The sequence below is a fragment of the Triturus cristatus genome, chromosome 3_1, assembly GCF_964204655.1.
Source record: "Triturus cristatus chromosome 3_1, aTriCri1.1, whole genome shotgun sequence".
In the NCBI taxonomy this organism is placed as follows: Eukaryota; Metazoa; Chordata; class Amphibia; order Caudata; family Salamandridae; genus Triturus; species Triturus cristatus.
The window spans coordinates 183,127,815-183,152,853 of NC_140583.1; the positions used below are offsets into that span (position 1 = coordinate 183,127,815).

A 25,039-nucleotide genomic window follows, 5' to 3' on the forward strand; every position below is an offset into this window, starting at 1 on the left:
AACACATTTTGGGCATTGACAGTCTGTTAGGTCCCTCCCTCTCATAATAGAATGGACACAGATTCAGACTCCGAGACAGACGAGATTATCTATAATGGCACTAGGGAGGTACAAGCTGGGGTCTTCAAATGATTCAATAGGGTGCTGTTTTGCTGGGGATGTCATGCCAGTTCCTACAGAGTAAATGAATGTTATATTCACCCGATCAACATGTCTGAATATATTTCTATGATATAACAATGTGTTTTTAGACAGCCTGTTGTATATTTGGTAGAATTTAAAAAAAGTAAAAAAAGAAGTATATAGCACCTGGATGTGGAAAGGGGTATTTGAGGTGTCATCAATAGAGGATAGTGGAACAAAACCTGGTAAATGAGCATAACCACTACGAACACTCGAGATGAAGTGGGGCAAACATTTATTTTGGCTTACATATTTTAGGGGAGTGAGAAAACAGGAAAACATGTAGTGAGGGTTTTGCAGAATGAGGGATTTCTGCCCAGCTCTGTGCTTCTCCGTGGGGTCTCTAGTAAATTGCCATTTTCACACACTGTGAGGATACAGTTGCTATGTCCTGCCTGTTCTAGAATATGGGTCATTTTCAACTGCTTAAAAGTTCTCTTCAAATAAGACCCAGGCAAGCCTTTCCTCCCATGCAAGCTATCACCTTGATCAATAGACTTTCACAAGGTTCTTGCCCTGGAGACGTTAAAACATTGGTGATTATACGGTTTCTTTTCTCATAACTCGTAGATCTCAACTTATAGTCAGCCATGATTGGAGTCCCTCTTGTGGATTTTAAAATGTTTCCACATGTCCTGTGCTCCTCCCAGCGGAAAGCTAGAGCTGTTGGATTTAGTAGTCAAATGATGTTGGGAACTGGAGAGATCATCTAGCAAGCAGAATTTTGTTTTTTCTCTTTTGAAATTGCTTTAACTTGGGGATAGACACTGGAATAGGTCACTTGCATCTTCAATATGAGATTGAGTGTAGACATACATACAAACACCTGACAGTTGAGGGAGGCACTCCACAGGTATAGGCTGCTCTAGCTCTCCCAAGACAATCCTTTTTTGCTGATGGAGATCAGGTTATCACTGCCTGGTATAGATGGTTTACTTTTGTCACATGTGGCTCCTTACTAATAGCCAGGTTTGTCTTTGGGTTTGTAGAGTCTTTCCGGTTTAATTTCTTCCTAGAGTCTGATTTTTCTTTCTTTCTGGAAGTAATTTGGCTCATGAAATCTGTATACAAACGATCCTCTAAATGAGATTTTTGCTGAACCACACGGTGTGCTCCATTTTTTTGTGAAACATCCACCACACAAAAGGCACTTTTAAGGGGGCTCTTCCCTGCACGAGCTGCTCTTTTCCTTACACTTGTATTTGCATTTGAAAATTTGTAGAGTGCATTATACCCGAGGCTGTCAACACGCTAGTTGAGTGCAAGAGCAACTACAGCAAGACCTTCACAGTAGGGAGAAAGGAATATGCTACTTACCAGTATGCATCTGTTCTTGGCATGTAGAGCTGCAGAGTTGTACACTTAGCATAGATCGCCATCTGGTGTTGGGCCCGGATGTTTGCAGTTTGTTTTTGTTCTTTGGAAGTCACGAGTTCGGTGACTCCTCCTTCGGTCCGTACTGCGCATGGGCTTCGGCTCCATCCTCAGATTGTTTTTCGCCAACAGGGAAATGATGGAGCGTAGTAATAACAGTGAGAAACCCATGTGTGTTGTATCTAAATAAGATGTACTGGAACGGATACAGGTAGCCGGGGAGGCGGGTGGGCGTGAACAACTCGGCAGCTCTACATGCCAAGAACAGATGCATACTGGTAAGTAGCATATTCCGTTCGAGGCATATGAGCTGCAGATTGTACACTTAGCATAGATTATATATAGCAGTACCCAACCTTAGCGGCGACAACCGGTATCCGTTGCAGTGGTTTGAAAAAGTGTCTTTAGTACAGCCTGGCCCACCCTAGCTTGCTGCTTGGAATGCACATCTACACAGTAATGTTTTGTGAAGGTGTGCGGTGTTGACCATGTGGCTGCTTTGCAGATGTCATCTAAGGGTATATTCCCTAGAAAAGCCATAGAAGCCCCTAACTTTCTTGTAGAGTGGGCTTTAGGCGGAACAGATAATGTTCTTTTTGCCTTTTGATAGCAAATTTGTATGCACTTTACAATCCACCTAGCTATCCCTGATTTAGAGATGGGGTTGCCTTTATGTGGTGGAGAGAAGGAAACGAACAATTGTTTAGTCTTCCTGAAGGGTTGCGTTCTTTGTATGTAGTACAGCAAAGCCCTTTTAACATCGAGTGTGTGTAAGGCCCTCTCTGCAACAGATTGAGGTTGCGAGAAGAAGACAGGTAATTCCACCGATTGATTGAGATGGAAGGGGGAAATGACCTTGGGCAGAAACTTCGGATTTGTGCGAAGTATGACCTTGCTGTGATGTATTTGTAGGAAGGGTTCCTGTATAGTGAACGCTTGTATTTCACCAACCCTTCTAAGGGAAGTGATAGCTACGAGAAAAGCTGTTTTCCAGGTGAGAAACTGTAGCTCACATTTATGCATTGGTTCGAAGGGCGGACCCATTAGCCGTGTAAGAACTAAATTTAGATTCCATACAGGGGAAGGTGGTGCCCTGGGAGGAATTACTCGTTTAAGGCCTTCCATAAAGGCTTTAATAGCGGGCACTCTGAACAGTGATAAATGCTGTCTGTTTTGTAGATAAGCAGCGATCGCTGCTAGGTGTAGGCGTATGGATGAATATGCCAGGTTACACCTGTGAAGATGGAGCAGATAGCATATGATGTGCTGTATGGATGCATCTAAAGGGTTGATTGTATTGTTACGGCAGTAAATTACAAATCTTTTCCACTTTGCGGCATAGCATGCTCTAGTGGTAGGACGTCTGGCTTCCATGATGATGTTTATGCAATCAGGGGGAAGGTTAAGGTATCCAAATTCTAAGATTTCAGGAGCCAAATCGCAAGGTTGAGCTGAGCTGGGTCCGGGTGCCTGATTTCTCCATGGTTCTGGGTTAGGAGGCATGGGGATAGGTGCAGTTTTTGATGTGGTACCACTGATAGTTGTAGTAGTGTGGTGTACCACGGCTGCCTGGCCCACGTCGGAGCTACTAGAATGAGTGTGAGGGAGTGTTGTTGTAGTTTCCTTACCACTAATGGAATTAGTGGGAGAGGTGGAAAGGCGTATGCAAATCTGCCTGACCAGTTCATCCATATCGCATTGCCCTTGGACAATGGGTGTGGGTATCTGGCGGCGAAGCTTGGGCATTTTTTGTTTTCGTGGGTGGCGAAGAGGTCTATCTGAGGATGCCCCCACTGTTGGAAGAATGGGTGAAGAACTTGTGGATGCAGTTCCCATTCGTGTAGTTGTTGCGTTTGTCTGTTGAGCAGATCTGCCATGGTGTTTTGTACGCCTGGAACGTGCTGTGCCAGGAGAAAGATGTTTTGGGGAATTGCCCATCTCCATATGCTCTGGGCTAAGCGGGAGAGCTGGGGAGAGTGTGTCCCCCCCTGTTTTTGGATATAATACATTGCAGTCATGTTGTCTGTGCGAATGAGGACTGCTTTGCCCGAAATCTGTTTTTGGAAGGATTTTAGGGCTAGAAAGATCGCCAAGAGCTCCAGATGGTTGATGTGGAGCGATTTTTGCTGTGGCGTCCATAGACCTTGCATTGTGAGGTGTAGGAGGTGCGCTCCCCAGCCGGAGAGCGATGCGTCCGCTGTTAGAATCACCTGAGGAACCGGGTCCAGGAACGGCCGCCTTTTGGAAAGGTTTGTGGTGTTCCACCACTGCAGAGAGTGATGTGTGCGGCCGTCCACCAACACCAGATCCGTCAGCTGACCCTGGGCCTGGTTCCACTGTTGTGCTAGGCACTCTTGAAGTGGACGCATGTGGAGTCTTGCATGGGGCACTATGAAAATGCAAGACGCCATCATTCCTATGAGCTTCATATACACTCTTGCTGGAAGAGAGTGTTGAGGAAGGAATGTTTTGCGTAAGGCTTGAATGCTTGTGATTCTGGCTGAGTTTGGATAGGCAATACCCTTGGAGGTGTCTATAGTGGCCCCGAGATATTGCTTTGTGTGAGATGGTATGAGGTGGGACTTTTGGTAGTTCACCGTGAAGCCTAGCTGGTGGAGCAGTTGGATGGTGCTGTTTGTATGTTGCACACATTGGTGGTAGGACGCGGCTTTTATCAGCCAGTCGTCTAAGTAAGGGAAGACGTGAATATGTTGACGTCTGAGGTGTGCTGCCACTACCGCTAGGCATTTGGTAAACACCCATGGTGCGGTGGTAACCCCGAAGGGGAGAACCGTGAATTGGTAATGCTGCCCGTCCACCACGAACCTGAGGTACTTCCTGTGAGAGGGGTGTATTGTAATGTGAAAGTATGCGTCTTTCAGATCCAAGGTAGTGAGAAAGTCTCCCTGACAGAGGAGCGGGAGGACTTGTTGTAGGGTGACCATGTGGAAATGGTCTGAATGTATGTAGGCGTTTAGAGGCCTGAGGTCCAGAATGGGCCTGAGGGTCCCGTCTTTCTTTGGTATTAAGAAATATAGGGAGTAGACCCCTAGATTTTGCTGATTGACGGGGGCCTGCTCTATAGCTTGTTTTTGGAGGAGGGAGAGTACCTCCTGTTTGAGCAGTGTGGAATGTTCTTGAGACATTGGACGGTGCCTTGGTGGGATATTGGGTGGGGTAGATGTTAGCTCGAGACAGTACCCTGACCAAATGATTTGGGTCACCCATTTGTCCGATGTTATGGACTCCCATGCGTGGATAAAGTTTTGTAGCCTGCCCCCGACCGGAGTGGGATGGTCTGGGGGGAGCGGAGGGAAGTCATTGTGCGGGTGGGGTAGCAGAACGGGTGGTGTTAGTTTTGCCCCTGCCCTTATTGTTGTTGCCTCTGTAACCACCCCTTTGGTTGCCCTTTGAAAAGGTATTTTGAGGAGGGGACTTGTAGGAGGTAGAGGCGCTATCGGTGGAGAAGCCTCTGCCTGTGCCACGAAAGGATGAGCGTCGAAAGGAACGTTTAGAGGCTTGTGTTTGGAGTGCCCCCATAGACTTTGCTGTGTCTGTGTCCTTTTTCATCTTTTCTAACGCTTCGTCTACCTTTGGCCCAAAGAGAGTTTGTTGGTCAAAAGGGTGATTGAGTATAGACGCCTGGACTTCAGGCTTGAACCCTGAGATCCTGAGCCAGGCATGGCGACGAAGCAGGACACTGGTATTTATGGCTCTAGAAGCAGTGTCAGCTGCATCGAGGGCACACTTAATGGAGGTGTTTGTAATTAGTTTACCCTCCTGTATCAGGTCATGAGCCTTGCGCTTGTGTTTTTCGGGAAGGTGCTGCATAAGAGCCTCAAGTTCGTCATAGTGTGCTCTGTCATAGCGCGCAAGTAGCGCTTGTGTATTTGCAATGCGCCACATGTTTGCAGCTTGGGAGGCGGTGCGTTTGCCAGACGCGTCTAGAAGTTTCGATTCCTTGTCTGGCGGTGGGGCTTCTCCTGAGGACTGGGAGTTAGCCCGCTTTCTAGCTGTGGAGACAACTAGGGAATCTAAGGGAGCAGGGCCCTTAATGTATGCAGGGTCTGTGGGTGCCGCCTTGTACTTTTTCTCTATTCTAGGGTTTAGTACCCTGGCCCTGACAGGGTCTTTGAACACCTCTGCAGCATGCTTGGTGACACCCTTAAGCATGGGCAAAATAGACGTGGATTTGTCCTGAATGTCAAATGTGTCCAGTAGGAAGTCGTCTTCCACTGGTTCGCTGTGCATGTCCACCCCATGGTAGTGTGCTGCTCTCTGCACTAAGTGATGAAACCCTAAGGAGTCTTCTGGAGGAGACGGCCTGGATGGGTATAGGTCGTCCTGAGGCATATCAGGTATGTCAGGGTTGTGGTAGTCTTCCCATGGGTCTGGGGTCCCTGGTGGAGTGGGGTCCATTGGGGCGTCCGCCGGGTCATAATCCGGGTCCCCGTCATCCGGATCTGGGGACGGGGTCGGGGAGTAATGAGGTAAGGGTGGCGGAGACCTGGGAGGGGGAGGGGGTGGAGGAGGTGGAGGAGGCAGAGGAGGAGGTAGTGGGGAGGGCACTCTGAGGGGAGAAGTGGCAGAGTCCTTCCGTTTGGGTGGTGGAGGAGGAGCCGGAGTGTCAAGGCGTCTTTTCTTGACAACTAAAGTCAATAGCCCAGTCTTTGGATCTTTAGATAGAGTCTTTTGCAAAGGGTCTCGTGTAAACAGAGCCAGTGGCGTCGAATCGTCCGCTGGCGCCGATGATTTCGGAACCGAGGGCTTCGATGGTTTCTGTGCGCCATGCTTTTTTGGGGCCTCCGGTTTTTTCGGCGTCGAAGGAGTTTTCGGCGCCGGAGCGTCGGTGCCGACGGATTTGTGTTTGTGTTTGGTCGGCACCGAGAGTCCAGGCTTCGGCACCGGTGTCGAGCTGGGTATTACTTTCTTCGGTGCCGGATGCTGTTTGGCACTGCTATCATTACACTGCATCTTGGCTGACCCACCCCACCTCTGACTCTTGATGCTGCACAGGCACCCACACTTGTACCCACCTCCACCAACCATAGTACTGCGTTAGGTGCTTAAAGATGACAGTGCCTCAGGAAATATTCTACTCTGTACCCACAGCAATGACTAATTGCTAAGTGGTTAAACAGCTATGAGAGTCACTTCAATCTTTTTTGCTACAATCATCCAACCTTCTAGAATACCAATGGTCGGCTCCAATGTTACGGGGTTATAAAATAGCGATTAAGACTGAATGGATAAAAATATCGATGTAACTGATACATCTAGCTATGAAGGTGTATCCAATTTATTTCTTGCAAAAAATTGGATGCAAGAAAAACTCTAAAACATGTCACCCACCTCATCAACCTTTTCAAGCACAGAAAGGCTTCATGAAGATGGACAAAAATTACACCAGTCTCCTGTCCCTGCTCGAGCTCTTCTTAACCACCAAGCACTGTTTCATAGATTAGAAACATGAATGGTCTGCTTGGACATGGTGCTGCAGTGGAACATCTCTTACCTTGTTAACCATCACCAATTACTCCAGATGACAATATCAAGATCCAAGAAACTTCCAGTCTCCTCCTGAATGCCACAAGTTTCCATCCTGTCCACTATCATCTTCAATCACTACATGGAAAACACTTGATACCCTACTCTCAGACAGGAGCGTCAAGGCCCATCCACACATCGAAAACTTACAACTCTACCTCAAAATCTCTACTGAACACGACACCCAGCAGCTCAAAACCTGCCATATTCTCACTTAGAATTCTAGGTCCAGTGCCTACCTAAAACTCAACCTAATAAAGAGAGAAATCTCCCTAATTACAAACTGCAACAACACAAGTTTGTTCTGGTTCTCCAAAACAAAATTTGGCAGCGTGGACCCCAGCTAACCTCCAATGCAAAATCTCTCAAATTCAGCCATGATGGTCAACCCTACTGCACAGAAAATATCATCAAGAAAACTGAAATATAATACAAGTTCTCACACCTGAAAAAAGTGAAACGTTTTGCCGCAGAAAATGAACTCAGTCCAAGCCTTCGTCATCCTTCAGCTAAAATGGAGGCAATTCCTTGTTCTTTGGTCTCCCTGACACAGCTCATAGCACAACACTGACCCCTTTTGAAAGTCATCCTACACACTGCTGCATATCTCAGACAAGGCTTGGAGAAGTATCCTTTCACATCAACCTCAAAGGAATTACACTGACTACACCTGCAAGCGTGCATCATCTTCAGGTCCAGCTGCATCAAAAACCGGGCCAACAGAATCGGCACACCTGTATACCTGGTAAAAGAATAACCACCTCAGTGCTATTCAACAATACTAGGAATGATAGAAGATAGGTCTTCTGTATCAACACTCCAAGATCTTAAACAATACCTCTGACAATAACAAAATTGCCTCAATCCTTTTTTAATTTAGAAAGAAACCTACTTCTCAAAATGATTGTAATCACCTCACTCAAATACTTTGGCTTTTGAAATGGATGTTTTATCATATCCCTAGCCGATGGCCCGGTTTAGTGCCCCCAAAACCCTCTAGATAACATGTCACTTTACAATTGTATCTACTTACATTCCAAGTATGACCTGTGAAAGCAGCAGCTAATTTTGTTAATGGGGAAGCAAGTACCTTTTTTGCGACTGCTCTAATTACATCTTTAGTTGAGAATTAAATTGGATGGAAGGTAACCTCGTCACTGCCCCGGCATCACTGCCCCTCAGTCCTCATGGCTTGCGAGTTATACAGAAGCTTCATTGTACATCCTCCTTGTGGAAGCAAAGAAGCCTTTTGGAAAAGATGTGCCTGGCCACCATGAACTGCTATCGGAAGGATGCGAGAACTGGAGTCCAGTTCATGAAATATGTTGCACTGCTAGCATATGGGCATTTTGGAAGTGAAAAATATACCAGAATTATCATATACGTCAAGAACACATTAACAGCTATCTCCACATCAGCCCATTCGAACTATTTAAGTGAATTTCTACACATTGATTTTTTTTTAGGGTGGAGTTTTATACAGCGCGAACTAGACCCAAAGGCATCAGAGCGCTTTACATGAGTACCAGTTACGTGTTAAAATACACATATTTATATTTATCGATAGCAAAAGTTTATTTAGCTTATTTTTTTCTTATTGGAACTTCAGTTAAAGAGAAATCTAGTCTAATCGCAAAAAGAAACAAGCTGAAATATTAGAACTTAGCAAACAGGTGGGCAACTAAGCAAATTCTGGTCTATGGGGGCAAACATTACAAAACAGTGAGAAATAACCTATACCTACACATATATCACATACTAAAGCGCCGTCGGTGTGCCAGAGACTGACAAACCTATAACATCCCATGTGCGAAAATAGAAAAGAACACACAGCGTGAAAAGAAAGCTTACAATGCAATAGCAACCTTGTCTATGAAGTAATTCCCAAGTGACAACGAACGCTCTGTATTGAATCTATTGTCGAAGATTCAGAAACAAATTTAAGACAATCTTCTGCAACACTTGCCTTAACGCAGTGATAAAGAGGGAGTAAATCTGCTGAACTGAGGTTTGCCAAAAACGAGATGCTTGATAGAGTAAAAGCGAGAGCAAGTGAATTAGACAGTGAGAGACTGCATATTTAGTAACACGAAATTGATAAAAAAACGAATGCATGGAAAAACAATTAAATTAAAGGTGAGCAGGATAAAGGAGCACTTTGCCTTTACTTTCCCTTCTTTTAAGTTTTCTAGCACCTAAAATCGCCTGCCAGCCAACACGTCATAAAAACAAACAAATAAATGTTTTATACATTGACCACTTAAATCAAAAAAAGCACATCATACGGCAGGAAAAATTCGGATGACAAAAAATAAAATGTAACCACAAAATAAAACCATACCACTCCATTTACGGACAGCAACTGGTCACCACGTTTCAATCCTCCATGTCTGTCAGCTATACCACCAGGGATAATTCTAGATATATAAATTGGCGAGTTTTGTTCTTTGCCACCCATTATGTTGAATCCAAGACCTTCTTCTGTTTTTGGTAGTTCGACAACTCTTGGATGGGAATGGCCTTCACTGGCAGCAAATGCAGCTACGGTGGCCTGCAAGGAGAAGTTTCAAACTTTGTAAAATTATTAAAATAGAATGGTACATTGTTTACACAGCCTAAATATATCCCACGTATTCCATCTCAAAAAAGAACAATTGTTACTTACCTGTAAACAGGTGGTTCTCCAGTATTGGTGTCTTTCATAGATTCACATGCTTGAATATTCCCCGTCGTCGGAGTGGGAGTCCCACGGTAAATAATATAGCAATATATACAGTCATAATATATATATATATATATACATATACATAAGTAATCATATAAAAAACAGAGATATAAGTAAGTGATAAACATCAAGAATGTCCCTATATGAAATCTCCATAGAGATACATGGAAAGAGAAAAAAGACATTCGCAGTCTATCTCTGTCATTATGTTAGTCCAAACTACGGCCAATCAGGCGCCAGCTCCTCTCTAGAACCTGCTCCTCAGAGCTCCTCACCTCAGATTTTCGTAGCACCAAAGTGACTTTAGAGTGTATGAGGAGAAGAGAGCCTCTGAAGGGAGGAGGGAGGGTCGCATGTGAATCTATGAAAGACACCAATACTGGAGAACCACCTGTTTACAGGTAAGTAACAATTGTTCTTCTCCAGTATTGGGGTGTCTTTCATAGATTCACATGCTTGAATATAGAATAGCCAGCAGTAACAATTATCATTGTTTCCATAGTCATAACAGCACTAAAAAATTGTAATGCCAATCAATATCCTTATATATATGATATTACTGAATATCTATATAAGTGTAAATGAACCATTATTTCAACGGTACATGGAAACAATATGGAGGAGGGAAGGAAGAGGCTCAGCTTATTTAAAAAGATTGCGAAGCACTGCCTGCCCAACTGCAGCATCCTCCTCGTTTAAAGTTGCCAAGCAGTAATGTCTTGTAAACGTATGTCTGCTTGACCACGTAGCTGCTCTGCAGATCTGATGTAAAGGCACTCCAGCAAATAATGCGGTTGAAGAAGACATCGCTCTGGTGGAGTGAGCCCTCACTGGTGATTGCAATGGCTTGTTTGCCTTTTGATGGCAGAGGACGATGGCTGCTGAAACCCAACGTGCAATAGTTGGTTTTGTAACTGGACGTCCCTTGTGATAGCGTCCATAAGCTATGAAGAGTTGATCAGTCTTTCGTAAAGAAGCTGTTCTGCTGATGTAGAACTTTAAACATCGTTTCACATCCAGGGAATGTAATCTTTGCTCCGCAGGAGTTTGAGGATTAGCAAAGAAGGTTTTCAAAATCACTGGTTCGTTAATATGAAAGTCTGAAGGCACCTTTGGCAAGAAAGTTGGATTTGTACGCAATACTACAGAATCTGGTTTGAACTGTAGGAAAGGTGGATTTATGGTAAATGCATGAATGTCACTGACGCGACGTGAAGACGTTAGTGCCAGAAGAAGAGCCACCTTCCATGTTAGATACTTCAACTCGACCTTGTGAATAGGTTCAAACGGTGGCCTCATTAGTTATGCCAATACGATGTTTAGATGCCACAATGGAGGCGGGCGTCTAACAGGAGGAAATTTGCGAAATAACCCCTTGAAGAATTGATGGATAATCGTTGAAGAACAAAGGGACGTCGAACCATCGTGACGGAAACGGGAAATTGCCGCCAGAAAAACCCTCAAGGTTGCATGAGACAATCCGGAGTTAGCTAAATGCAAGAAGAACGGTAACAATTGTTGTGGCGTGGAGTGAAACGGGTGAACCCCATTAGCTGCACACCAGTGGCAGAATCTTTTCCACTGTAATTTGTACGTTTTTACCGTAGAAGGAGCCCTCGCCTGAGCCAAGATGTCTCTACAGTCCTGTGGAATGTCTAAATGGGCAAATTCACAGTGCTCAGGTTCCAAGCTGATAAGCTCAGTGAGGAGGGATTCGGATGACAAATTTTCCCCTTGCTCATTGTAAGTAGATCTGTACAAGGATGTAGAAGGATTGGTTCGCATTGAGACAGTAGGAGTAACTCTGAGAACCATGCCTGCCGAGGCCAACGGGGGCTAATAGAAGTAGATGGCAAGGTTGCCTCCGCATCTTCCACAGGACACGAGGTATGAGTGGGATTGGAGGAAAAGCGTAGGCAAACAGATTGTACCAGTTCATCAAAAGGGCATTGCCCCGTGATCCTTGGTGAGGATGCCAGCTTGCATAATCTCGGCATTTCCGGTTCTCTGGTGTGGCAAAGAGATCCAGTTGTGGGCGACCCCACTGTTGAAATATTTTCTCCAGAGTTGGCTGATGTAACTCCCATTCGTGGGTCGATGAGGAGGACCTGCTCAGGGAATCCGCTATAATATTGGATACCCCCGGTAGATGAACTGCTGCAATCGTGATGTGATGGTCGAGAGCCCAATCCCAGATCGACTGAGCTAGTCGAGACAGTTTCGGAGATTTTGTTCCGCCCTGCTTGTTTATATAGTGCATGCAGGTTGTGTTGTCTGTCTATATTAGGACTGATTCTCCTTGGATTAAAGGGAGAAAGGATTTGAGAGCCAGAAATATAGCCATGAGCACCAACCTGTTGATGTGCCAGGCTTTTTGGCATACTGTCCATTTTCCCTTGATTGATAGATCCTCCAAATGAGCACCCCATCCTTCTAGAGAGGCGTCTGTTGTTATTGTCATCTCTGGTACTATTGACAGAAATGAAATGCCTTCCGTTAGATTTAACGGTTGTGTCCACCACTTCAGCGCCGACTTCATCCGATCTGTGACGGTTACGAGATCGTTGAAAGAACCCGTAACCTGACGCCATTGAACATCCAGTTCTTCTTGGATGGGGCGTGACCGTAATCTGCAATGAGGGATCAATGCAATGCATGATGACGCCATTCCCAGGAATGACTTTAACAGTCTTACAGAAACGGATCTGTTTGATCTGATAAGGGTTACCAGTCGGAGAATCCTTTGAAGACGGTCTTGGGAGAGAAGTGCCCTTGCTGACACTGTCTGCAAAGTTGCTCCCAGAAAATCCTTGTGATGAGAAGGCTGCAGATGTGACTTCGTGGTATTTATGGAGAGCCCTAAGGTGCGAAACACCTCCTTGCAAAGACGTGTGTGCTGTCGAAGTTGCACTTCCGATTGTGATTTTAGGAGACAGTCGTCCAGATATGGGAAGATCTGGACACCCTGGAGACGTAGGAACGCTACCACAGGGGCTAGCACCTTTGTAAACCCTCGAGGGGCCGAGCGAAGCCCGAATGGTAGTACCTTGAACTGGAAATCGTTCCGACCCACTCGAAAACGAAGAAATTTCCGATGTTGTCGTAGTATGGGGATATGAAAATATGCATCTTGGAGATCGATTGTTGCCATGAAATCTCCTTGTGAGAGTAATCGCAAGATCTCTACAAGCGTTAACATGCGAAAGCATTGTTTCTTTAGAAACCTGTTGAGAGCCCTCAGATCTAGAATGGGTCTCCATTCCCCGTTCTTTTTGGTGATAAGAAAAAAATCGGGAATAAAATCCTTTTCCTCTTAGAGATCTTGGTACTACCTCTATAGCTCCTTTGTTTATTAGAAGTTGAACTTGATGTAACAGTTCCTTGAAATGAGCCGGTGGTGGTCCGGTAGGTGGTGTGGGTGGAGGGAATTCGATGAACTCTAAAGTGTGACCTCTTTCTACAATGTCCAAAACCCAACGGTCCCTTGTTATGGAGGACCATTGAGAAGAGTACAGAGAGATTCGACCTCCAATTTTCTGGGACTGATACAAGTCATTGTCTCTTAGGGGTGGAACCCCTATAAGAGGATTTTCGTCTGTAAGTCTTGGAAGACTGCTGTCGAGAGGTTTGCTGTTGGTTATAGGAATAACGGTTGGAAACCTGGTTATATGGTCGATACTGGTTGTTTCCTCTTCGAAAATTAGAGGAGGTGCCGCGTCCGCGTGCACCCCGAAAGGGCTGTTTCCGAAATTGTAATGTGCCCAGAGAGCGAGCAGTCTCCGTATCCTTCTTTATCGATTGGAGAGCTTCATCCACATGATCTCCAAATAAAGCCTCTCCGTCATAAGCCATGTCCAATATTCTTGCCTGTACTTCCTGGCGAAAGGATGTTGAGTGCAACCAACCTTGCCTGCGCAATACCGCTGCTCCAGCAAGTAGACGGAATCCCATACAGGCGATATCAACTGCACAGTCTATCATCTCTGCAGATGTACTCTCTCCCTCCTGGAGTAGCTTTAGGGCTTCACTCTTTGACGGTTCCGGCAGTTGTTCAACTAGCGTTGATATATCCGCCCATACTTGTCGGTCGTAACCTCTCACAGTGGTGGAAGCCATTGAAGAATTTTTTTTCGCCCTATGGCATCCAAACGACGTCCATTACGATCAGGTGGTGCAGTGATCGTTGACGCAGGGTTTCTAGCCCGACGTTGCGCTGCCTGTGTGACCACAGAATCTGGCTTTGCTTGACCAGTAAGACACGCTGGCGCTCCTAACGGTGACTTGTACTTTCTTTTTTTTGTTTTTTCTCTTCTCAATCTGGGCACCTGTGCCGGAAGGCTATTTGGGGTCTTCATAATCTTTTTGCCTTCCTCCCAAATAAATTCGATTATAGGGATTGTATGTGTTTGTTTAAAAGGTTGATTTTTGAAATCGTAAAGGAAACAATCCTCTTCCTATGTTCCGTTGTTAATATGAATCTTTGTGCTGCCCTATCCATTAACTGGTGAAAACTTGCAATATCAACAGGTGGTGAGTCACCAGGTATCACTGGAGAGGGAGATGGTGTTTGAGCATGATAATCATCCCACTCCGCCATACCATCATCCTCATCATCATCATCGCCACCATAATCGAGAATCTCACCATCCTCCCTGTCTTGAGGAATTTCTTCTTCTTCTTCAGTAGCATGAGAAGGTACTGTCCGAGTTGAAGAATGTCGCAGCGGTAGTGAAGGTGTTACCACAGATGGAATTGGAGCCGGCACCGGTTCCGATATAGTTGTTGGCACCACTGGAGGAGGCGGAACCACAGAATCTTGTGGTGATAAAGGAAACCGCCGATTATAATCGTCCAACATGAGTTGAAGATTTGTTATCAGAGACAGTGGTAGCGTCGCAGTTTGCCTTTCTGTAGGAATTTCTTCCTGATAAAATTGTTCCTCATCCTCACTACTATCCTCTTGGCATTTTATTATTAAATCTGAGGGACTGCGCGCCGTCCCAAACGATTCAGGTAAACCTTCTTCTGAATCTTGATCTGAATCAGTGGCAAAAAATGGTGAAGGAAGGTGGGAATCCTCCAACGATATAACTTCACCTGACATATCTGGTCGAGAACTCGGTGGCAATGGTAACAAAGGAACAGCGGCAAAAGACGAAGTAGGTGCTGTAGACGTGGAAGAAATTCGATTTTTTAATGACCTCTGAGCAGAAGTCGTCCTTTTAATCTTTATTTTCACTGAAGAGACTGCAGTCGACGGGATCGGAGACATAGAAGGTACTGAAAACATCTTTGTAGACGGACTTGTCAACGGAACCATCGTCGACGGAACCATCGTCGACGGAACCATAGTCGATGGAATTGGCGTCGGCGAAACCATCGTTGACGGGACCATCGTCGACGGGACCATCGTCGACGGGACCTTCGTCGACGGGACCTTCGTCGACGGGACCTTCGTCGACGGGACCTTCGTCGACGGGACCTTCGTCGACGGGACCTTCGTCGACGGGACCTTCGTCGACGGGACCTTCGTCGACGGGACCTTCGTCTGAAAACTGGGAAGTGGAAGCCTCAGCAGCCTGAGAACTATGTCTCGTGGGCGACAAAGCAGTAGTCCAAGAAGAAGAAGTGGCAGATGTCATAGTCAAAGACATTTTCTTCTTTTTCAGAAAAGGAGAAGGTAAATCTTGTACACTACTGCGCTTTGAGGCTGTGTGGGAACGGCCAGAAGTAAGGCTTTCTACTTCAGAAACCACTTCATCTTATCTTTAAGTCTCTGGAGCCACAGCAAGAGACGGCCTTCCCTGTCTTTCAGAGTTTTTGTAGAAAAAAGTTCTACAGAATTTACATTTAGCCACTTCATGGTCTGGGTAAAGACAGTAAATACACTTACTGTGTGGATCTTCTGAGAATAAACGTAGCTTTCCACAAGAAGAACAAGGTCTAAACAAAGACTTCTTACTTGAAGACATGCTGAAGAGAACAAAACTGAGCAGAGCTCAGGGAGACTCCCTTACACACGACGTGCGGTAGAAAATCTGAGGTGAGGAGCTCTGAGGAGAAGGTTCTAGAGAGGAGCTGGCGCCTGATTGGCCGTAGTTTGGACTAACATAATGACAGAGATAGACTGCGAATGTCTTTTTTCTCTTTCCATGTATCTCTATGGAGATTTCATATAGGGACATTCTTGATGTTTATCACTTACTTATATCTCTGTTTTTTATATGATTACTTATGTATATGTATATATACATATATATTATGACTGTATATATTGCTATATTATTTACCGTGGGACTCCCACTCCGACGACGGGGAATATTCAAGCATGTGAATCTATGAAAGACACCCCAATACTGGAGAAGTTACAGATCTGAAAAATAAGAAAAAAGACACCAAAGTAAAACACAAATTAAGTTAACATCATTGCCTTGACTACTTGCATGCTGTTGAATATTTCACCAGGTTAGTCTATGAATCATTAGCAAAATGGAAAAGAAAGAATAACACTAACACTGTAACTTGCAAGTCCTACAATAGGATTAAATCCTATGGTCAAAAGGAGTTGTTTTACCTGTACTGCTCTACGCCATCAGACACTCTAGCACCACACATAAACACAATCTTAGTTGAACTTTTAACATTCCTTGGGAAGATAGAAGAATTGTCTATCTGACTGACTGCAACTTTGTGGTTTATGTACGAAAGCCTTAATATATCTCGAAGTTCACTAGGTAATCTTTTCTCTTTTTTCCTAGAGGCTTTCTTCTAAAGGGTGGTAGTATCTATTTTAATTATATTTGTCCAATAAGGATTGAGTTTCTGGAGTATCAAAGGATGTTACTATAGCCTTATAGCCCGCCATAGCGGGCTGTACGGCTATTAAAGGCCCGCTTCAGTATTTAACAAGGGAGCAGGACTTTAATAGCCGGTATAGCCCAGCTAGGAAGTGCTATAAGGCTATTAGAACATTCTGTCACCAGAGGGCAGAATGTTCTAACAAAACAAAGGCTTCAGTGAGCCAGAGGGGATTGAAATTCCCTCAGGCTTCCTGAAGCCTTTGTTCACAGCCACTGCTGTGAATAAAGACAATCACTGGAATGTTGGCGCTCCAGGCTTATACCAGCCATTATAAGCCCAGAGCTACTCCATTGTTTTCAAAGTAGCTCCCAACATTCCAATGTTTTAATATAGCCTTATAGCCCGCCGTAGCGGGCTATACCGGCTATTAAAGGTCCGCTGCAGCGTTAAAGGCCCGAGCCGAAGGCGAGGGACTTTAACAAAAGCAGCGGGACTTAAATAGCGGTATAGCCCTGCTACGAAGGGCTATAAGGCTATTAGAACATTCTGCCACTAGAGGGCAGAATGTTCTAACAAATTAAACAAAGGCTTCTGGAAGCACGAGGGGATTTAAATCCCCTCGAACTTCGAGAGGCTTTTGTAAAACATTGGAATGTTGCTCTGCGGGCCTTTACCGGCCCGTAGAAGCATGGAGCACTCCATTGTCTACAATGGAGCTCTCAACATTCCAATGTTCTAATATGGGACAAAGAACATTGTTATTGCCTACATGTTAGATAAGTTGAATTGTGACTTCCTGAGCTATTGGACTCCATTTTAAGGCTAGATAGAACGTTGTGCTGTATATGTGAGAAAATGCCTCTTTTTGCATCGTCACCTCAATTTTTTAGCTCACCGTTATTGCTGGTGTTTGACATTGGCACACTTTGGCCCTAATGTCCACTCCCCAGTGTACTGCTTTAATCCAGAAAAATAGATAGAATCCAACCAGCCTCTGTTATACCTACCAAGCAAGCGTGCAGCACTTGCAGCTTTCATAGGAGTAGCAGATTATCTCGAACTTTCCTTACAACAGAGTCCGGATGCTACTTCTCCTTGACCGGACAGTCTGTAGTTGATTTAGCTTTGACATGGCTATACATCGTAGCCAAGATGCTGGAATTTTGCTGTCGACATTGAAGATACAAGGGAGTTTTGGTCTGGTGGGCTGTATTTCTTGAGAAGGTGCAGCAATGAACCAGGAGTCCAGAAATGCTCCTGGGCTCTTTTCACCAACCCTGATACAAGAGGCAACAGATTGCTATAGGATGTCCAATGACGCAGCACCTAGAAAATCACCAATGTCGTTTTAGGTGGTGGAAGCATCACTGCTCCTCTGATCGAGACTAATTAAGACCATGAAATGTAATAATATAATCCAATAGCGACATCCAGGAGCATGGCGAATCAACGAATGTGGGAGAATACCTCCTGTTACGAGGCAGAAGTGTATGTTGAAGCAGCCATTGTGGTCCAGAGTGGAAACCCCATAAGTGAATTAGATTATCTACTGGCAAGCATAAACCATTGAGACTGACTAGTGCCACTGATGGTAAAAAAGTTGTAACTGTACATGTCTTAAACATCATGGATCTCAATACCTTATGCGAGTGGTGGTAATCCTTATGACAGAATCTCATTCTAGATTAGTCCTCATAGGTCGAGCTGTGGTAGAAGGAGCTTGCTATTCAAGCTCTGCTGCCTACTCAACAATAGTTCATGGTGTCTTCACTGATCTTTTTGCTTGGCATGAAGTCTGTTTTTCTCCCCGTCAGTCACGGTTTTAGTGGACATGGTCACACAGAGTGGACATGGTCACACAGAGTGGACATTCTTCAGAAAGATTAGAATCAGGCTGACATGCAAATCAAAGATCGTGGAGATATACCTGGAGTCCTTCTCTGCCTACTTCCTAAAACAAAAGAAGTATTTAAAAAAAAGACATGATAATTTGAAAAAATTCCTACTCGAATATCGAGTGAAATGTTTCTTGAAGAGTTGGAAAGGGATTTTGAACAGAGGAAAAGGCCAAGCTTAGTGTTCATTCTGTTCATGGGAGCTGGAAAAAACATACCTGCAGTAACCAGCCACTACCAGGGCATGACAGTGTTAGTGTCCACCTACTGAAGGCTGCAGTGTATCAAGCAACATTTCTTTAACTTTTCATTTTTTTAAATTGCGAAAGTGTGTGGCAGTCACTTGTATTACACTACTGACCTTGCAAATTCTAAATGGCTCCTTTTTCTTCTTTAAAAAAATCATAATAATTAACTATTTTACCAATTTGGCTTGCAGAAAGACTACCAAAATATACTTTTCCTTTATAAAAATTGACTTCTCTATTTCTACTTTTGCATGTATACATGTATTTAACAAAATACTTCAGGTCCACATGTGTTTGCATGACTATCAAAGACGATGTTCATTAAAATAGATATTATTTACTCTCTATTACTACAGTACTTCTGTAAGTAAGTGATTATTATGCAGGGTGAGCTGTCACCTGCCTAAAGGAATATCAAAAGTAACTTGACATTTGAGCTCAAAAGTAAGCCTGAACTCCACCCTAGAAACTAGGGCATAGAGGAAACATGCTTAATTTAGGGCAATGTTTATTGAAGTATTTATAAGGTATGTTGTATACAGTATCAAACCAGTAATAAAGTATAAACACCAAACAAAAATACCAAATCAACATTAGCATAGAGTACATTTTAATTAAAAGAAAGACACCAAAATGATAAAAATCCAAAGCGGGAAAGTGGAAATATGAATTTTAAAATATTTATGCTAAAATAGTCACAAACAGCACTTAGGATAGTCTAGACCAGGACCTAGGTGTATACACCAAGCCGGTTTATCTTGGTCAGAAGATTTTACCTCCCAACAAGTTTTTTTTAAGGTATTAAAAATCCTTCAGCGGGGCAGCTAGGAGCTGTATACAATGAAGTTTACGTCTAAGCCTTCCCAGACCTTAGGGACATAACTTAGGGCCAGGAGAGGGTACCTGCAGTATTCTGTACAGGTCTAGTTGAGACTGGTCACTTCAGGAAAATGGCCTCTAGTAGCTTGTTACGTCACTGTAACCACACAGGAGGTCAGCCATCTGACCCTTGGAATCCTGGTTACAAGGAGCAGGTCCAGTCTCTCAAGGTTCCTCTCAAGTTACAGAAAGCCGGGTCATGCCCTCTTCTCATCTTGCACAGATCCAGACATTTTTCTGAGAAGTGATACTTTGGGGTGCTACACTTACAGTTTGCATGAGCACATGGGTGACTTCTGAACAACAATAACCAAGGAGGTAAAAGTTCCTAGGGATAACCACACCCATCTTTTCAGAAGTTACTGCCTGCCCTACTACAAACAATGCCATAGTGCACCTTACTTAACCTTGTGTCTACCCCAAACTAGTCCTGGAGGTGTTGCAATTGGGTTCCGCCCCTTTAGTACGCCTGGACTTCTTACTTTTTGGATCACCCGGTTTTAGACTTTTTACTGTGTGCGAGTCACACTACATGTGTCTCACATGGCAAATAGGCTATGCTTGTTTACCACCAGTGTCTGCCTTTTAAGATAAGGCAGATTTGATGCAGCAAAGATAAGGGGGAATTGGCTGGTTACAAGTTAACAGGCGTGCAAACGTGTGGAGGCTGCGCATGGGAGACCACCGTCATGCGCAGCCCGGTAACTGCACACAGAAAGCCGGACGCAGTGGAGACTCAGATTAAATACTGACATGAGATATGCTTTATCATGTTAGTGTACATTAATACGGAAATTCAGTGCAATTTATTGTTTTATCTGTAGTGATACTTGTCTAGACACATAGGAAGAAAACTGCCTTAGAGTGCAGTTTCACTTCCCTTTGGCCTACAGAGACCAGTGACATAACCAACTGGGGTGTAACTTGTGCAGGAAAATCACATTGGCAAGTTCCACAAAGATATCTGAATACATTTGGGTCATCCAGAATTGTCATATTTCTCTGGCTCACCTCAGGATCAGAGCCCAATTAACTACATTTCTCTCCCGCAGCAGGGACAAAGGCACACCTTGACAAAAAGAGCAAATAACAGTGCTTTACTCAGCTGATGATGATCTCATTTTACAGCATGCACAGTTACTTAACAGAGTGTCCCGGCATGAGAGCTGCTGGGTCAGAATGAGAAGGTTCATCCGAGCCAAAGTACACTAGCGTCCTTCCGCCTACTTTTACACGCTGGATCCTAGGTATCTCTGCCAAAAATGTATTTGCTGATCTTAGCTGTCTTGTAGGACTGTGAAAACAGAATCTGCCATTAAAATAGGCTGGGCCTGATTGATAAAATGCATCATACACTAACAGAAGGGCCTTAAATTTAACTCTTCCTCTGATGGGCAACCAATAAAGTGTCCGACATTCGTGTTCTCCTAGTAACATTTAACATTTAACAGAAGTTGAGCCGCAGCATTCTGAATCACCTGCAATCTGTCCATCAGGTACTCTGGTAGGCTAAATATAGTGCTCTGCTGTAATCAATTCTCCAAGTGATCAGCGCATGGATGGCCATTTTTTTAACTGAGGACGACAGTAGAGGCAAACATTTCTATAATGACCTCACAATTCCAAAACAAGTGCCAACTAAACCCTTTACTTGAGGTCCAAAACACAGCCAGGTGTCAAATATTATACCCGGATTCCTAACTACATCATGCTGGGGGGTCAAGGGGGAGATGCATGATCTGACCAAAAGGATTGCCAAAGATGTGACGGAAACGTCCAGAAGAAGAGAATTTCAGTATTTCTCTTCATTGCATTTGAGTTGGGCAGTTGCTAACCACAGAGAAACCGCAGTAAATTAATCTGAGCACCTTCCTAATCCCAAGAGAAAAGCAGTTATGTATAATCCGCATATGAGATCACTTTAGCTCCCAAAGCTTCTGAAAGTTGAGCCAGAGAACTTCCACTAATACACACATGGATTGTCAGCGCGAGGAGAAATTCAAACTTGTGGCTCCTCTAAGCTAAGAATGATGTTATCCAGTCCAGTACCTGTCCTGTTACTCCTATAGCCTGGAGAAGGTTCAACAGCATCGAGCAAGGGACCGTATCAAATACTGCCAATTAATCCAGCATAATCAGTAAGGCCACTTCCCCAGCATCCAAAGTTCCCTTGATATATTCAGACACTTCTACCAGCTCCTGAAGAGGAATGGGTGGGACGGAATAATCTGCATCAATGAATGAATCAGTCAATCAGCTTTCACACTATACAAGGGATGGGCTTACCAAGCCCACTGAACAAAGGAGGGAGACCTCTGGAGCCAACACAGTAGGGCGCTCCCCCTTGAAAATCTAATGAGAAAGGCCCTGGCAGCGATGTCAGTGAGGGCAGAGCTGAGGCCCCGGAGGAGATGTGACTAGTGACTCCTGTATGATGCCATTTTGAACTGTCCAAGCATGCTGTGCAGGAGGGTTGGGGCAGGGATGGAGGGGGGAACTGGCACCCTAGGATTGGCCAGGGGGGCCTGGCTTCTGGCATCTCCCTCTCCCCTTTGAAAACTCTTTCACTAGGGGAAGACTCTCTCTTGCCTGGTGATTTCTCTGCTTTGCCGCTGGACCCTTGGTCCTGCCAAGGAGAATTGGAATGAAGAACCCCCTGACACCCACAAAGGACTAAGGACTCTGCCCCAGGACCAGTGGGTCTCCCCTAGGGCCAGTGAGGTTGTCCCCCTTACGCCCCAGAGGACCAGCTGTATGATCAGAAACAAAGGCCAGGTGGAAGGTTGGCGCAGGGAGATAGGAGAACCAGCTTCCTGAGTAATGTGCCACTGTGGAGGTGCAGTGGTCTGCTGCGACTGCCCTTGGTGGCTAGAGCTTGCCATTAGGAGTAAAATTAGCCGAGGATTGTCAAGAGCGGCCCAAGAGAGCCTAAGTTATGGCACTTTAGAAGGAGCACCTTTGACATTGCAAAGTTCCTGCGGCTCCGCTGCCGCTTCATCACTTACCCCCGGGGTGGGCCAGGATTCATTTATTAATTTTTACTCAGGGTGTGCTTGGGGTCCCCTTCCAGGACTCTCAGCTGGCCCAGGGACCCAACCTACTGGGCAGTTTTCATTGAAAATGGAGCTTGGATCGCACCCCGGCCACCCGAAGCAGAGGAGGAGAAGAAGGGGGAGCGGTCACACCCCCTTAATGGTGGTGGCCACGCTACCTGAGAAGACCTGCCGAAGCGGGCAGGGAGAAAAACTCTGCAGACTCCCATGGCTGCAAACGGAGGTGCAAGCTGCACAGGAGCCTGCAGGGCAGTGAGGGGTGGGCTCCTTTAGCTGCCCCCAACATAAGGAGGCATGGGGAGTGGAAGGGTGGGATGGGCACCCCTCCAAAGGGAAATACATTTTTTTTAAATCTGGCAGGATTCTCATATGTTAATATATGTTCAAGTTAATGAAACTCCTGGGCCCACTATAAGTTTTTTCCCCCTGAGTGGATAGGGATTACATTTTCTGCACCCAGCCCAGCCTTTCACGAAGGGTAAGCTATGGTCCTGCTTTGGGAGAAGTATTCCCATTTCACTAAGGTCAATCACTGGCAGGGCAACTGCTGGCAGCCTAAGGCAAATTAGACTCCAGAAGCTTTAGCCTGGGAACATTTAACTTCCTAAAATATTAATTAAAAGTTTACCTTCACAAATGAATTGGATTGTTAATAAATATGAAAACTAGACTTCGAATGAATAATCAGTTTTTTTGTCATAAGTTACAGGGTAATATTTATAATCTGTACTTTGACATTTGCTAGGGTCCAGCTACAGCCCTGCTAGTAAAACCAGCTTTTGGGGACTATTAACCAGAGGAACGTACCAACTTTAATACTGCACATGCTCCACTTTTAAATATCAGACACCCTACCTTGCGGGCAACAAGGTGCACTTGGGGTGACTTATTAATATTTACAAGCAACGTTTCCCGCCTTTCAGAAAAAAAACATTTTGACAGGTTTTTAGGCTGCTGCAGCCAAGCTACACATGGTAGGCCTGGAACCATGTTTCACAGGCCCAATCTGTGGATGGCACAATAGGAGATGCAGTCCAAAGGTGGCCTTTTTTTAAGGCCTACTCACCTTTTCTGGCGAGCTAACAATCCTCTAACTTCAGTCACAGAAAGAAAAGTCAGTGTAGGAAGACAAACTGACTTTTGACCTCTATCTCTGAAAGCCAAGCAAATGTGACAAGATAAGATTTAAAGGCATCTTTATTGCTAACAAAGTGAATGAGCAATAAAGATGCCTTTAAATCTTGCTATCTTGTCACATTTGCTCAGCTTTTAGAGACAAAGGTAAAAACCAGTTTGTCTTCCTATATCAACTTTTCTTTCTGTGACTGAAGTTAGAGGATTTTGCAAAGTAAACTTTGTGGCAATCACATTGAGACCAGTTCATGTGACAAGTACATTACAGTGAGGTCGAGGAGATTTTTCAAGTTAATAGACCTGCAGGTCTAGTAAAGTTTATATGATTTTTCAAGCCCTGAGGCATTTAATGTTCCGATCAGAGTGCATTTTCCATGCAATATATTAGGCGTGTCTAGGTAGGTTAATTATGTCAATCAGGTATAAGATAATGCAACCGTGTTTAAATGGGGAGCACAGGCAGTTTAGTCCTGTTAAGCAGGGCTGTTTAAAGGGGTAGCACGGCAGTTTAATACTTCCTGTTTAACAGGGATGAAGTAGACAGAGTTTTAAGACCAGAAAAAACAGAGTACAGAAAAAGCCAAAAATATGGAGTGACCATACAGAAAAGGTGAATTTGCTACAATTCCCTTTCCATAATGTGCAGGAAAGATATCTAGTAAACTGATTCTTGTAACAGGATTATCTAAAAAGCACCAGAACCTAATTGTCATACAGGCCTCTGGAATAAAATTGGTACATTTGAATGGGATATTTATAACACTACTAGTCATCATGAAATCCTAACATTGAGAATGGTTCTATTTCCTTAGCTTCTAGCTTTAAAAAACTACAGACAACGCAGGGAATGCTTGAACTCGTGGCACTGATCCGTAATTTACTTAAGCAAATTGGACTTTGGTAGTCTTAAAATTGGGCAAAAGTGCAGGTTGGGCAACTGGCTGAACGTACAAAGTAACAGGAGGCCCCAACTTTGTACCATATATTCCAGAACAACCTGAATGATCATCGGTTCAGCAAGAGAGATGCTCCAAATAAGAGCAACATGGAAATGAGTGCTGTTAGTTTCCGGCTGGCTATGAACAAGCCAGAAGGCCCCGGCTAAAGTGCTACTGCCCTTGCTAATATGGAACATGCCAGCCAGCCCAAGAGGGTACAAAAAGGGTAAACCCGGAATCACTGGGACCAAGGCAGTATATA

At 44.5% G+C, this 25,039-nt stretch overlaps 1 protein-coding gene across 1 annotated transcript in view; it reads right to left on the reverse strand.

The window, feature by feature from the left end:
• The window catches only part of LIN7C (lin-7 cell polarity scaffold C), a 165,960-nt gene that overhangs the window by 16,687 nt on the left and 124,234 nt on the right, over window positions 1-25,039 (reverse strand). The window contains exon 4 of the mRNA XM_085643636.1: window positions 9,446-9,655. Coding sequence (XP_085499762.1) covers window positions 9,446-9,655 — 210 coding nt within the window. The remainder of the gene's footprint in view (window positions 1-9,445; window positions 9,656-25,039) is intronic.